At 34.5% G+C, this 16,857-nt stretch overlaps 1 protein-coding gene and 1 pseudogene across 1 annotated transcript; both read left to right on the forward strand.

Moving 5' to 3' along the window:
* Positions 1-1,237: 1,237 nt before the first annotated feature.
* On the forward strand, positions 1,238-2,188 carry LOC115962622 (annotated as a pseudogene).
* Positions 2,189-14,915: 12,727 nt separating this feature from the next.
* LOC115962621 (2-hydroxyisoflavanone dehydratase-like) lies at positions 14,916-16,812 on the forward strand. Its single transcript, XM_031081504.1, has one exon. It carries the CDS (start codon positions 15,633-15,635, stop codon positions 16,602-16,604), a length of 972 nt encoding a protein of 323 aa, XP_030937364.1. The 5' UTR covers positions 14,916-15,632; the 3' UTR covers positions 16,605-16,812.
* The last annotated feature ends 45 nt before the right edge of the window (positions 16,813-16,857 follow it).

Consider the following 16,857-nt stretch of genomic DNA (forward strand, 5'->3'; position numbering starts at 1 on the left):
ACTTGAGGCTACTTTAGCTCATGATGCCATGTATTTCTCTGAAAAGCATAGTTTTAAAAACGGACCAAACTGGCTGGTTTGACATGTTCAACCCTGAACCAGCCATTAATCTGGCCCGGTTATGAAAAATAACCGAAAAATAGATAAAAACCAGAAATATTTGAAAACCGTCCGGTTCAACTGTAAAACCAAAAACAAGTATGGTTGAATCGGTTTTGTAAAATTGCTGAAAGAGATCTGCAATGGAGCTTTTTTTGCAGTAAAAATCTTCTTTTTTCTCGGATCCGTTTGATGGTGAGGACAAATTGTTGCAATAAAGTCTTTTTTCTTAAGATTGACTATGCTTGAGAGAGAGAAAATGACTGAATATTCATGCTTGGCGTTGAAATTAGCATTTTGGAGTGGTATCTACAGATCTTCAGTGAGAAAGAGAGAAATGAGAGGAACTAATGATGGTATTGCAGAGATAAATAATAGATCTAACTTCTTGAGATAGAGAGGAAGATAAAGATTTTTTGAAGGCCAAAAGACTGGAAAAATAAAGAGCCTTTGATGGTAAGTAAAGTTGGGAGTGCAAGATTTACTAGATGTAGTAGGAAAAAAAAAAAAATAAATAAAGAAAGAGTAAACGTGTGGCTAAGGCCTAAGAGTTGTGGAGTGGGAAAGTGGACTGTTAAAGAGTCATAACTCATAAGTCAGTGATTTGTCTAGCCATTTGGCTTTGGGTTTTTTATTTTTTATTTTTCTTTAAATTTCCTTGATTAAATAAATAGTTAAACTTAAATAGCTTATTCTGCAACCATTACTAACAAGAAAAGAGAGGTGGTATGGAGGAAAAAAAAAAAAACCACTTTTTTCTAATTTATATATTTTCTTAATATAAGTTATTAAAAACCATATTTTAAACATAAATTATTTTAATATTTTAATTATATTAATTATGACATTATCGGTACAATTATTTATATAACCTCAATTGGATCATAAAATCGGTGATTAGTTTTTTTTTTTTTTTTTTTTTGGGGTTCCTTGTCTGTTCCGGTGTTTAAAAACATGCTCCGAAGTCGTGCATACCCACTTGCTTTTCGTTAATCACTTTTATTGGTCTGGTTGTCAGTTATGACAAACATTAAAAACATAAGAGGATGAGAATAAATTCTGTAGATTTATCACAAAGTCTTCTATATCTTCCTTTTGCAGGCTCAGGTTAATAGTCCCACTCTCTCTCCTTCTCAACCAAAGGCTGCAATGACTTCCACCACCAAAGAAGTACCCATAGAGCTTCTTCCTTTTATCCGGGTCTACAAGAACGGCTCAGTGGAACGCCTCGAAGACACCCCTATTGTTCCACCATCACCTGATCAAGACCCAGAAACCGGAGTCTCATCCAAAGACAACCATTTCAGAGAACCCTTCCATCTTAGCTCGCCTTTACCTCCCAAAACTCACTGCTCACAACCAAAACCAAAAGCTCCCCATCTTAGTTTACTTCCACGGCGGCGGTTTTTTCCTAGAATCCGCCTACTCAAGCCTCTACCACCGCTACCTCAACAACTTAGTCTCCCAAGTCCATGTTCTCACTATCTCGGTCGAGTACAGACTTGCACCAGAGCACCTTCTTCCAGCTGCTTACGAAGACTGCTGGGCTGCACTTCAATGGGTTGCCTCTCACTCAGCTGGTAACGGTAAAGAGCCGTGGTTAATCAATAACGGTGACTTTGAAAGAATATTTATAGGCGGTGACAGTGCTGGTGCCAATATAGTACATAACATGGCTATCAGAGCTGGGATTGAGAGCTTGCCTTGTGGTGCTAAAATTTTAGGTGCTTATCTTGCTCACTCTTATTTTTGGAGTTCTAAGCCAATTGGGGCAGAGCCTAAGGAAGGACACGAGAAGAGCTTGCCGTATTTATTTTGGAAATTTGTGTATCCCTCAGTAACTGGTAGTGTTGACAATCCAATGGTTAATCCAGAAGGATATGGTAAGGAAGAGTGGCTGGGAAGGATTTGATGAAGGACAGAGGCGTTTGGTATTTTGATATGATAAGGAAGAGTGGGTGGAAAAGGGAAGTAGAATTGTTTGAAGTGGAGGAAGAAGATCATATTTTCCATATCCGCAATATTGAGACACAGAATGCTAAGGCTATGGTCAAACGCTTGGCTTCTTTTGTCTTCGAGTAAAACTATTTTCTGGCACATTATACTGGGAATATTCCTAGGGTAACATCAACAAACACCAATTTCTCAAAATCTATGTTGTAGTCAGTGGCAACCTCAGAAATTTTTTTTAGGGTATTTCTCAACCAACACAAATTACACAATTTAATAAAAATAAAATTTTATATATTGACAATAACAACAATAAAAAAATAGACAAATACATAAAGTTTACAATTGCTTTCTACAAGTTTTCATATTTTGAAATCGTTGCATGATAATCTTATTATCAATACTACAAGTTACATCTTTTTCAATATACACAACCAAGCTACATTTGTAATTTTTTTAGTTGTTTCATTAATTTGTTTGTTTTTTATAAACTATAATTTGTTATATTGTTATTTCATTAATTATAAAATTATTAATTTTTGTTTAGTCTAACATAATTTAATTTATTTGTCTTTTATAATGTATTGGTTAATTATACTGCTTTAATTATTGTTGTTTAGCGTAACAATAAACTATATTACTTTAATTTGTTATATTGTTTAGCCTCATGTGCATATTACACATTTAAACTAAAATGTGTAGCCAGCCATGTGCAGTGCACATTACACATCCCATGTGCAGCACAATAATTAAAGCAGTGTAACCTGGCCTCATGTGCCCATCTACCCCCACCCCACTCAAAAGACAACCACAAGCCTCATGCCCGATGCCCCCAATCACAATAGCCAGTTGCCAATCAGAAAATTTCACAATCACAAATCACAATACACATTACACTAAAAACAATCAATATCTCACCAACACCATCACACACTGACCAACACCAACGGATAAGAATAAGATAAAACCAAATTTAAAAAGTCAAAAAACAGGCAAATATTAAATTATTAATAAAGCTAAAGAGTAAAGGCTAGCCAATCACAGACTAGTTCAAAAGAGAGAGACTTAAAGAATAAAGAGAGACACTTTCAGTGGCATTTTTCATTTCGTAGTTTTCATTTCAGATTCAGATAAAGAGAGAGAGAGAGAGACTAAGAGACTGAGAGAGAGAGAGAGTCAGAGAGAAATACCTTGAGGGAGGGAGCACGAGCACCGAGCACCGAGCATTGGAGCAGCTCTACTATTTGCGATGAGGGATGAGCGATGACGACAATGACGACGACGAAAACGAGCGAGCTACGGCGACGACGAGTGAGCTGCGAGAGACGTGACCTTGGGTTTGGTTTACTCTGTATTGGGTTTGGGGTTTGGTCTGCTCTGTATTGTGGTTTAGTTTGCTTTGTATTGGGGTTTGGGGTTTGCTCTGCTCTATATTGGGGTTTGGTTTGTGGGTTTGATTTCTGATTGATTTGCTAATTGCTCTATATTGGGGTTTGGGTTTTTTTTTTTTTTGAGAATATGTGGGTTTGCCACCTCGGTAATCTGTTGGGCTTGCTGTGGGCTTGCCGTGGGCTTGGCTTTGTCTCTGTTACACACTTTTTCTTTTTTTCTTTTTTTTTTTTTGCTTGAAAGCAGAAAAAATAATTTTTTTTTTATTAAAATTTGAGGGTGTTCTTAATTTTATGATTGAGGGAGTTCTTTATACAGATTAAATATAAAAAAAAAAATTTAATTATTATATATAATTTTTTTTTTTTTTTTTTTTAGCTCAGGGTGTTCCTAGGAACACCCTGAGCTGTATGTGGCGTCGCCACTGGTTGTAGTAATTATTAAAAGATTTGTCGCGATAGCAACACAACTGATCACATTGTCGCTATCCTAATTGTCCAATATATCAGTGACCACAAAATTTCATGCTAAAGATTGCAATTAGAATATATCACAGTACTTTTAAGTTACATACACAATACTTTGATTTAATCCATAAGAAAAAGATAACAAAAAATTGATTTAAGTTCCCAAACAACAAACAAAATTTGTCATGTTTATCAATGTACACCACTTATAATTATGTCAAGGAAAACCAGCAAGTAAATTTTTATCCTATTGATTGTTGAGAATTTGTAGAAAGAAAATAAATGTAAAAATTTGAATTTAAATAGCATATTATTTTTCAGTTTATTTAAAAAAGGGGATTGTTTTGTACATTAAAAAAGTGAACTTTGAAATGATTTTGACTGAGCCTAATGTGATACCTGAAAAAAATCTAACTAATAAATAATACCTGAAAATCAAGCACAACCACCAAATACATTAAATCAACTAATAAACAAAGAAAGGGCTTTATTTCTCTATTTATAAACCTACATCAGACTAAACACTTTTAATCTAATCCAAAATAACTTTTTTTTTGGAATAAAAAAAACCCTTTTACTTTATTATTAGTGCATCCATCCTCACTAAAGCATTTTATCAAACAATACGAATTTCCTTTCTACATATGAATGTATATGTCAATTTATAAAATCAAAACAAAACAAAACAAAATAAAACATATATGTAAATAGAAAAATTCAGAAAATAAATTCAAAACAAGAGAAGAAAACCTTCTTGCAATGTCAGGTATTGGAAGTGGAGAGAACTTCGGACGCCGGTGGTTGGAAACGGTTTTGGGCATTTTCTGATGAGAAAAAGGTTGATCTTGTTGGAACTGTTGATAATTGGCAATGTTTCTCTATCTCTAGTGGAGATTTTAGGCAACAGCTATCAAGGTTTGGTTGAGAGAAAAGATGGAGTCATGGAGGTGCTGGTGTGCTGTGGTGGTGCAGAGAGAAACGGAGAGAGAGAGAGAGAGAGAGAGAGAGAGAGAGAGAGAGAGATGAACATTTTGATTATGCAAAAAAGGGGAAAAGCAAGAGAGGGCGGGTCTTTAAAATTTTCAGGGTCATTTTTGTCTTTTTAATTTAAATGATTCAATATACTGATATGTCTCTTTTAGAACAAATGTCAATTTTTTATTGGGCTTAGAAACACCAACTAGATGATGAGGTGGAGTTCCTGAAACATCATATATTTTCTCCCGTTTGGATTGAACTTATTTTTGTTGAAACTGAAAACTGAAAACATTGTAGCAAAATAATTTTTAAATGTGTGAATAGTACCGTGGGACCCATTTTTAATATATATATTTTTTGAATAAAGTGGTTGTGGGTCCTACGTGAACAGTGCTGCTACAGTTGTGAACAGTAAATTTTGTCTCCCTGAAACGCGTGAATGAAAAAAAAAAAAAGAAAAAAAAAGAGAGGAAAACGTTGAAATGAAAATGCAGACGCCGAATCCAAACCGACACCTAATATAATGCTGCTTGACAGCAAGGAATAATAATTATGGTGGTAGTAGATGCTTCCTGATGAATCTTGATTAGTCCCACACTCCGACTTGCTTCCTACCATTGTTTAACTTATGTTGTTTGGTTGAGGATTCCTTATGTCAAAGACGAATAAAAATCATTTGTCTCATTATTAGTGTTTCATACTTCACCAACTATATTCTGCCAAATGTCTGATTTATTTTTTTTTTTTTAAAGAAGAACTTTGAATACTTTTGTAAGAGAATTAAAATGGACATTTAGGTTTAATTGAAGTATAAAGTAAAACATTAATAGCAAGAAAAAATTTATATTAGTTAAAAGATAGACTTGGGGTAAAGTTGGTTATTAAAAGAAGTTGGTTATTTAGTTATTTAATTTATTGTGTTGATGCTTAATTTGTTGATCATGTTTTTCGAGCCTGTTTCATATATGTCCTTATGTATCTATGCGTATACATCTTTATTTTCTCTTAATAATTCTTGCATACAGTTGTTGTGCTATTGTCATTATTTGAGCTATTCCAGCATTGACACAGTCAGTGGAGGCCCAAAGGGAAAACCAACAATTTTCATGACGGTTGGTTTTGGTATCGATTTGGTGGGGTCGTGAGTATTTTAGGTTGCAGCATCTTTGCCGAGAAGCAAAGATAGGACCCAAAGCACACAAGCTTCAATCGGTTTTGGTATCAAATTTGGTGGTCATGGGAATTTTGGGTTTTGGGTTTTGTTTTTAAGACTCATGCCCATTTGATCTTAGCAGGGATGTGGTTGATGAGATGAAGGCACACAGATGTTTTAAGTTTTTTTGAATTTGTAATGTGGGGAGGTTAATATCCTGAGTCCTAGTTTTTAGCTCTAGATTGTGACTGTGAGTCTTTTAGTTGTTGGGTTTCATGGTTTTGCATTTGAATGTTGTTGTTGATGCTACGAAATTGATGTCCCAAAGTTTTGAAGAAAGATTGTATCAGTGGCTTTGAAGAATTGGTTCTAATGTGATACAAGGCCAAAATACTGAGGCACGTGCTAAGGCAATGGTGTGCATGAAGGTGTGTTGGGTGATGCATAGATGTGTGCATTGAGGTGTGCACTGGAGTGCGTGTGTTGTGCGTGGGGTGCTACTGTGAGGTGTGTGGGCTGCTGCTGTGTTGTACCAAGGAGTTGAACAGTTGGTTGGGATGGTTAGGGGTAGTTAGTTAGTTAGGCTACTGTGTTTTGGTATGGTTGTTTAAATTTGGAGTTGTAATTGCTCTTTAGAAGCTCAATTGTCCTGGCATTAGTTTGTATGTTAGGCTATATTAGCTATGTTAGCTTTTAGTTATTGTATTTGCAAATAATTTGTATTTACAGATGAGTTTGATCTTTGTTTTTGTTGTTTGAATCTCATTGTAAATTTTGTTCATTTTGGCAATAAAATTTCTCAATTGTTAGGCAGCTTTTTGTTGAGTTTGAGCTTGTTCCCAATTATATGAACTGTTTTTGAATAGTGCCTCTCTCATGGAGTATTAGGGCAAATTATAGGTAATGTTGTTAAAAGGGCAATTTCTCATTGAGAAGTGTAAGTATTTTGTTTTGATGGACGAACTCTTCAAAAAAATAAGGTGTTGATTCATCTTTTTTGATACCATTCAAAGGGAGATATACACAAAAGTTATACAAATGCTGGTTTGTACCAGCAATAGTTCAAAGGCACTTGAGTTGCTATCTTTGCTATAGACCAGACATGTTTGACTATAATGAGGGGCACAAAAAGCATGTTACAAAAGAGCCCAAATTGAGCAAGGATATTAAGATAAGCTAATCTAGTATTGTCTAACCAATAAGTAGATCTTTTCTTCCTAAAGGCTTGGACAACCCTCCTATCATCACCCAAAAACAAAATGTATTGAAATCCATGGTGCTTTGTTTTGATGGCAGAATCCACCATTGCTTCAAGCATTGACCCACCTTTTGATTTGGCTGCACTACTAGCAACTCCATAAAACACACGAACTCCTTGCATATTTACTGCTTCATAGGCAAAAGAGCATCTTTTAGTCCTATTACATCTTGCTCCTGTGATTTTCAAAATGATTAGCCATGGACCTGCTACGAGATTCTGCACTGGTTTTGGTCTTCCTGAGTTTCTTTTGTAGAGAGATTAGGATCTGTTCCTTCATGAACCATCCTGTTTCTATAAGTCCAGATTGACCACAGATATGTAAAAACAGCTTGCAAATAACCACATCTATGAGCTAAGATTATTTTTTAAAAACAAATTGAACCATGCCTTGTCTCTTCCAGCAGTGAACAAGATCCAACCGTCCTTAATATAATTAATGTACTATTTCTTTTCGTTAGTGCATTCTTGAAAATTGCATAGCTGCATAAACTTGGAAATAAAAAAAGGGCATATGGATCACATGCTACTTGCATGCAATTAAAACATTGGGTAACAGATAGAAGTTACAAGTAATATAAAAGATACAAAATATACCAAATTAAAATTAAAGTCTCTCTCATACAGGCATGTAAGCAAAAACATAAGTACATGACAGTTTCACATCATCTTCATTATAGGCATCAAAGACTTGTAAAGTCCACTCCAATAAGAAATCATCCAATTTCTCAATATCACATTTTTAGAGTACATGGATAAATCTATGCAATAGGAACATTTTGAAACTAAAAAAGTCATAATAACTGGACAGGAATTTCCCAGCTACGTTTCAAGAAATCAGTTTCCAAAACTTTTATTTCATGTTGCAGTGACTCTATCTTACAAATACCATCCGCCATGCACATAAGGCACCTACTAAAACACCATTTCACTCCCATCAAATTCCTGACCATGAACAAACTAGCAAACCTTTTTTTTTTTTTCTTTTCCTTGAGAAGGAACCAACTAGCAAACTAAGATAGATACAAAATTCCAGAGATTTAATCCTCATTTCTTCCAAGGAAATGCAAACTTAAATGAAAGACACGAGTGATGAAATCTCTAAACAGTATACAACTATACTCAGTTTATACAATAGCCATAATCCAAAAATACTCACGAAAGATACCAGTTTTCCCAACACCAATTATGAACATTACAATTTCACAAAAAATGCTTAAAAGCACATTTGAAGCGAAAATACTTTTCATTTGAAAATACCTAACTTAAATGATTTAAGCAATTGTTACTTTGAAGCATGCTTGTTAAGCTAACATTTGGAGAAGCACCGCTCCAATAAGAAAAAAGGGATCTACATTCAAATTATCTCAACATCAAATGGTAGATATTTATAAAAATGAAATACTAGTGCATAAATCATTTTATTATATTTTTTACTTGTACCTGATTTGATAGTTGAAAATGATTTGAATTACTGGTCATTGGCATGCCCAAAGAATGGAATACCTATAAAATACTATAAGAGATTAAAATGTATGATCATTTAAAAATAAATAAAAAAGAGGATGCAAGGGGCTTAGATCATACTTGATTATTGTAGTTCTCATCCATGAGTACACTAGATGGGTGCATCGGCTAGCATAGACTTGTACATTATGGTGCATATGTTGAGATTTGTGAATTAGTGACAACTATTGTAAGGCATATAGTGTTATTTTCATAAGACTATCATTATTGACAATGCAAGATGTTAGGACATATGTGATTCACTTATTAGGAACATATGCCGTTATTTTATGTAATTGGCTAATCTTTTGACAAAACGCACTTTACTTGTATTTGGATAGAACTAGCACGTGTTTAATACTTCAAGAAATTTTTTTTCAAGATCAAGTGTTGAAGCCATGCAAGTTTTTCCAAGATTCAAGTCTGAAAAGTGTCTGTCATTAAAGCTCGACAACTAGCCATCTATCAAGTTTGAAGAGCTATTCCAGCCCTGTGGGTCGACAGCAGCTCGACAGATAGGGTATCTGTCGAGGTTTATGAAAAACAGAATTTCAGATCTGTTTTGACTCTAATCCGTGATTATGTGTTTAGGATTTCTTTTTTCACAACCCTAGACATATAAAAGGATTATTTTAAGGGCCATCAAAGTAGACACAAGTTGCACAAGTGTTGAGCAAAGTTTGTTCAAGCAAATTGTGACCGGAGACAAAGTTTGCCCCAGTTCATCGTTCTTTTGAAGAAGTTGTTGTGTTTGTGCATTGTAGGGTTTTGTAACCAAGCATCTTCTTGATCTTCATCATCTGGAAGAACTGAAGAACTTTGCAGCTAACAACTTTCTCTAGTTGGTGATTGAAGTCGTGTACTGGGATCCGCGTAATTTGTTAGTCACGTACTGGGAGCTGTGCATTACAAGAAGAGATTGTCACTACAGAACAAGTCCAATTGGGTATTGGGGTAAGAGTTCAACTGTAGGTTGGTATAAGGTACTAGGATTCCTTTACTTGTAACTACTTGTTGTGATAATAGTGAATTCTCAGGAGTGGTGACCTTAAAATCACCCAATGGGGTTTTTGCCGTGTTGGTTTTCCCCATTCGTAAACAAATCATCGTATCAATTTATTTTCCGTTGCACTTAGTTTAATTGGTGATTTGTTTGTGCTACCGTGCGTTTGCATGTTAATTTGATTAATTAATGATCTTGACTAATTAATCAATTAATTCATCACAAAGAGTCAATTCGTTTTTGGCCTATCACAAGAAATAATGTTATTTTCATAGGACTTATGGGCTACATATAGTACATTATTGACAACTATTCCCAAGGCAATATAGACAAGATTATATATATATATATATATATATAAGAAAAATTGTAAGTGTCTACAAATAAAGGACAGTAAAATTATTTATAGATAAAAGCCAATACCTTCTCTAACATGACTAGAGTTTGTTGGAAGTCCTCTCGTGGGCAACTGTTCTAAAAAAAAGAGAGGAAATATTGGGCATTATTCACAACAAAAAAAAAATTTGAATCATTGAACTAACATTTTTTTTTTTTAAATTTAAAAACAAAAATACTTACTTGATCTCGTAATATCTTTTAATGCCTTCCTTTTAAGCTTCTCCATGTTGCTTTTCATTCTTGCATTTGTGACTCCTTTTGGTCACACACATGGAGGATCTAATATAGGCAAATTATTGAGTGAGCAATTTGTCTTCTTAACATCACCAGAGATGGTATTATCAACAAAACTATTTTCTCTTTCACCATCATCTCTGCCACACTTAACACCTCCATATCTTTCTCATCTAATTCTATCATCTCTCTAATTTTTCTTTTGTACATTTCAGTATGTCGAGTTGTTGCTGCACTTCTTGTGAAAATTTCATAAATTGAGCGCATTAATTCATTACGACATGATGTCATTGACAACTCATCATTTGTATCGGCTGATTTTGCATGATCACATACAACACTATCTTTCTTTGCATCTTTTATCCATCGTTTCAAAATATACTGAATAGGAAGTTCTGTTACATTTTTCACAATAAGTATTCACAAAGCATGTCGACATAGTAACCCCAATGTTTCAAACATTTTACAATTGCATGTTACAACATTATTTGAGGAGTTAAAATGGACAACATGAACCCTCCGACCACCTCCTTCAATGACTTCATAGGTGGAAGACACTCCATCAGAATTAACATCTTGGTGTGTGACCCCCAAGGTAGAAGTAATTTCTAACTCAAATCTTTTAAACGTTGTACGAGTATAAACAAATGATGCATGTTGTAAAAGTCCACAATTTTGGACTAATTGAAAAGATGTACCTTGTTTGCAACGAAAATCTTCTTCTAACTCTTCCGTGTGCATATTTTTTGAAGCTTTCTCATACTCATGTACAAATTCTGTTAGCCTCATTGTTTTGCATGCCATATGTTGAAAAACATTATTTGTACTCTCACTCTTGGATGAAGCTTTCATTCAGCAAGAGAAAATGTCATGACTAAAAACTGAACACCACCTCTCACAATTTTCATATAAGGTGCTAATGTAATGCCTCAAGAATCATAAGCAATAAAATTCTATTTAATATGAATAATCCATAAAAATATTAAATAAAAGAAACCAGCAACCTAAAATCTCATTACAAATATCAGAGCTCTAATCCACCAAAGAAAAAACATCCTCAAAATAATTCTCCAATACAATGTTTAATGCCATAAAAATAATAATAAAATCCTCAATTCCACAAAATAGTTCATAACTGCTGTCTCCTAAGAATCTCTACTCCAATAATCCCTCTAATGTATCTGTAAGGAGAAATAAATTTTTTTGGGGGTGGGGGGGGGGGGGGAGGAGGGTGAGATAACTCAATAAGTGGAATTCACTAACATTGGGGTGTGGGAACAAACCTTTCAAACAAATAATTCTTACAACAATTCATAACTTGTAACTTATCAATATTTTGTCATCAAATATTTCATAAAAAAAATATCTTTATATTGTGAGCCATCATAATATATATATATATATATATATATCAATACAATCATATAAATAATTTCCTAGGTTTTTCTCATGGTCAATGTTTACACCCGGTTGACAGGGTTGTGCTATCCCCTTTAGGGACTAGAAGTCTAGAACCCCCTTTTCATCCCTTTTCTTAAGGATGGCTCCTTTGGAACCTAAAGGTGCACTCCCTTACTAAGGAGTTTCCTTTTTGGATCTTCAATAGTATACTCCCTTGCTAAGGAGCTATCAAATGTGTATTGTCCCCTTTTCTGGAACCGTCCCTTACTAAGGACTAGCTATAGTATAATTGTCCCTTACTAAAGACTAAATACAATATTGAGCTTTTAATTACGATTTGCCATAGGTTTTCAAAACACATTCAATATGCTCACAAGTTTAAATAAAGATATATTCACGCATATAAGTTTAAATAAATTCAGGTTGTCCCACAAGTTTTTCATAAAATGAATAGCCAATGTGCACATCAGGCATTTATAAAATATCAATTTACATATAGAATATCAACATATTTCTTTGATATAAATAGTTTAATAATTAACGTTGTTTTGGGAAAACCCCCAAAATTAGTAAACACCACTTACCTCTTAGTTGCAAAATAAAAGGAATCAATCACCCTTGAGTCACAATGAATCATTAGAATTAGAGCCTAGCAACAATAAAAATAGGTCCATAAATACACGAATTTCCCACTAAAATTTGTTTTCATACTTAAACAATATAATCTTAGACAATACTGATATTTTCAAAATTTTACATTTATTTACGTAACTCTCCAGTTCACTTTCAATTTTAATCTAATTGTTCTGTTTCACGCATTTTTACTATCTATTAATAAGCATGATTGTACTGCAACTCTATAAGACTCTAGCATCTCACTATAGGTCTAGCCATCATATATTCTACTATTCTTTAGAAGCCACATGATATATATATATATATATATATATACACACATATCTGATCAACCTAATATTTTTACCTATTAGTCAAAAAGTAGAAGCCCCAAATTATAGTTTTGTCAAATCAGTCTCAAAGCCTATGGAGGACCATACGGCTATATATATACAATTCCTATTTTGATATTGTAATAAATCATAGGTCGGCTTCCCATCAATATAGTGATAGGTTTATATTTTATGAACCCAATGCCAATTGTTTTTCTTGGTACCAAAAGAAAAAATGCACGGACCCATGTGGGGAGAATTATTAGCCATAGAATAATTCCCACTCTCTAAATCTTTCAACTTTCTAAAATTTCAGCAAGACAAACCATACCTGAAATACTTGTGCACAACCATAGAGAAGAAAGGAAACAACTCAATCGTGTGTTGCGGCTGAAAACAAAAAGGAACTTTCTTATATGCTTACATGTATAACTTAAAAGGTAAAAGGCTAGGGTTATCAAGGTCCATATATTTACTTATGCCACCTCATTTGGGCTTCATATCCCATAGTATTTATCTTATTTTTAATATCTTAGAACCAAATCAATTTAATCCATTTAATTGTAGGCCTTGTTTATAATTTACGTATAATAATTTAATTGGTATCAAAATTACGGGGTGTTACAGCTAAGCCACTTATTGCCCACCAAATTGTAATCTCTAAGCAAGGCATCCCAACAAGACTGAAACTCAATTTCTGTCTCACAATTATAAAAATTTTTATTAAATCTACTCTTAAATTCAAGATTCCCATAATGCCTTGGTAAATTTTCTACAACATTTTTTGAGATATGCCATAAGCATAGGCGATGGCAAGTATCAGGAAGCACAGCTCTTATGGCATTCTTCATTGCTTGACATTGGTCAGTAAAAATTGCCTTTGGTTTTTGATTTTTCATTGATTCCAAGAATGTTTCAAACAACCAAGTAAACGAAGTAGTTGTTTCATCCAATAGAAATGCACAACCAAAAATTACATTCTTCCAATGATGGTTGACATCTACAAATGGGGCACATATCATATTATACTTGTTAGTTCGATATGTAGTGTCAAAGCATATTACATCTCCAAAAGAGTTATAATCAATTCTTGATCTACCATCTCTCCAAAAGAAATTTGTCATTCAATTTTCTTGATCAACTTGAATTGCATAAAAAAACATAGGATTTTTTGCTTGCTTCTGTTTCAAATGGTTTACTAAACTTGGAGCATCTCCAGCCTCAACATTGATTAACTTCTACTTGTTCACCACATTATAGCAATCTAGTTTTATAAACCCAACATCTTCAAATCCCCCAGCTTCCTCAACTAAATAGGAATATGTACTTACTGTTCTTATGCTTGCTTCTTTGAAAGTTCTTATTACACCTAACTGAGCATCAGTTATTTTTTTATTCGACTTTAAAAACGGTCTTTCTTCAGGCTTTGCAAGCTCATGATATTGATTAGGATTGAAATGAGTAACCTTCCACTCACCATTTGTCACTATAAACCAGATACTGGCTTCACAACCAATCCTAGTTTATAATCTTTTAAATTTCTTATCATCCAAATGGTCACCATCTCGTGGAAATATTCCTTCTTTTGAACACACATACTCTCGTTGTCTTACACCATTTTTTGCATATCTGAGTTTTTCTTTTCGATCACTAAACCCAATTCGTATAGCATAGTCATTATACAATTTATATGCTTCCTCCTCACTGTGCACCACCATTCCAAGCAAATTTTCAACATCTTGTCGTTTTTCACCGGCTCTAATATCTATAATTAAAAACATCACGAAACACATTTCTAAAGAAACTCAAATCAAAAGAATAAAAAATAAATAAATAAAAAGAAGAAGAAAAATGGTTAGAATGGTGTGTGTGTGTATAAACTATTAACTGTAAAAAAAATTTTGAACTATTTTTACATTTTGGACTTAAGGTTTGTTTAGAACTTGTGCTCTGTTTCAAGACCAAAGAAATAGAGAGGCATTTAATAAACCCAAAAACAAAAAATAGGCAGGGGTATGGAATGGGTTCTAACAATTCACACCACAGACTCATAAAAATTTAATTTTTAATATCTATAAACTAGGTAGAAAGAAAACAACACGTAAAAATTTCATTATTTTAATTCTTTCTCATCTTGGGCTTTTATCAAACACGTAGAAGACACCATATTTATAAACTACATAAAAACAAAACAAAGCTAAGAGAATGATAGATTGAAGAGTGAAGTGAGTCTATGTAACTTACATACCTTAATCAATCTTGGTTAGTTGCAATGGTGGTATGTGGATTCCAGCAACCACTTCAGTCATAGTTTACAGTCAATCGTACTCACTATAAATCCAAGGGAGAAGAAAGAAAAAGAAAGAAAGCCCAGCATAAGATTGTTTGAAGGACTCGTCCAATGATGCGGGAAGGGAGAGGGAAAAGGATTGAGTGGGTAAAATAAAATTTTGGGTTTTGGAAATTGGGTGAGAAGTGGCTAACACAATTGGGGTTAGAAGTGTACAAACTGATTTTGGGTTAACACGGTGAGAAGGTTTGGGTTGTTGAGTTTGTTTTAGTTTTAACCTTGGTTTTAGTTGCTAACAAGAGTTTAGATAATGGGGTAGTACTAAGGTAGAGCTGAGTCAAAAAAAAATGAATAGGTGTCATTTTTCTATTGGGTGGCAGGAGCTCGGAGGTTCCAATAATTTCTCCTTTTATTGGTCTGGTTGTCAGTTATGACAACATTAAAAAAATAAGAGGATGAGAATAAATTCTGAAGATTTATCACAAAGTCTTCTATATCTTCCTTTTGCAAGCTCAGGTTAATAGTTCCACTCTCTCTCTTTCTCAACCAAAGGCTGCAATGACTTCCACCACCAAAGAAATACCCATAGAGCTTCTTCCTTTTATACGGGTCTACAAGAACGGCTCAGTGGAACGCCTCGAAGACACCCCTATTGTTCCACCATCACCTGATCAAGACCCAGAAACCGGAGTCTCATCCAAAGACATAACCATTTCAGAGAACCCTTCCATCTCAGCTCGCCTTTACCTCCCAAAACTCACTGCTCACAACCAAAACCAAAAACTCCCCATCTTAGTTTACTTCCACGGCGGCGGTTTTTTCCTAGAATCCGCCTTCTCAAGCCTCTACCATCGCTACCTCAACAACTTAGTCTCCCAAGTCCATGTTCTCACTATCTCGGTCGAGTACAGACTTGCACCAGAGCACCTTCTTCCAGCTGCTTACGAAGACTGCTGGGCTGCACTTCAATGGGTTGCCTCTCACTCAGCTGATAACGGTAAAGAGCCGTGGTTAATCAATAACGGTGACTTTGAAAGAATATTTATAGGCGGTGACAGTGCTGGTGCCAATATAGTACATAACATGGCTATCAGAGCTGGGATTGAGAGCTTGCCTTGTGGTGCTAAAATTTTTGGTGCTTATCTTGCCCACTCTTATTTTTGGAGTTCTAAGCCAATTGGGGCAGAGCCTAAGGAAGGACACGAGAAGAGCTTGCCGTATTTATTTTGGAACTTTGTGTATCCCTCAGTAACTGGTGGTGTTGACAATCCAATGGTTAATCCAGAAGGGCCAGGTGCACCGAGCTTGGCTGGGCTGGGGTGTGATCGGATGCTTGTGTGTGTGGCTGGGAAGGATTTGATGAAGGACAGAGGTGTTTGGTATTTTGATATGGTAAGGAAGAGTGGGTGGAAAGGGGAAGTAGAATTGTTTGAAGTGGAGGAAGAAGATCATATTTTTCATATCCGCAATATTGAGACACAGAATTCTAAGGCTATGGTCAAACAATTGGCTTCTTTTGTCTTCGAGTAAAACTATTCTGGCATATTATACTAGGAATATTCCTAGAATAATGCTGCTTGACAGCAAGGAATAATAATTATAGTGGTAGTAGATGCTTCCTGATGAATCTTGATTAGTCCCACACTCCCACTTGCTTCCTACCATTGTTTAAGTTTAACTTATGTTGTTTGGTTGAGGATTCCGTATGTCAAAGACGAATAAAAATCATTTGTCTCCATTTGTCTCATTATTAGTGTTTCATACTTTACCAACTATATTATGT

The sequence above is a fragment of the Quercus lobata genome, chromosome 10 (genome assembly GCF_001633185.2).
Source record: "Quercus lobata isolate SW786 chromosome 10, ValleyOak3.0 Primary Assembly, whole genome shotgun sequence".
Lineage (NCBI taxonomy): Eukaryota > Viridiplantae > Streptophyta > Magnoliopsida > Fagales > Fagaceae > Quercus > Quercus lobata.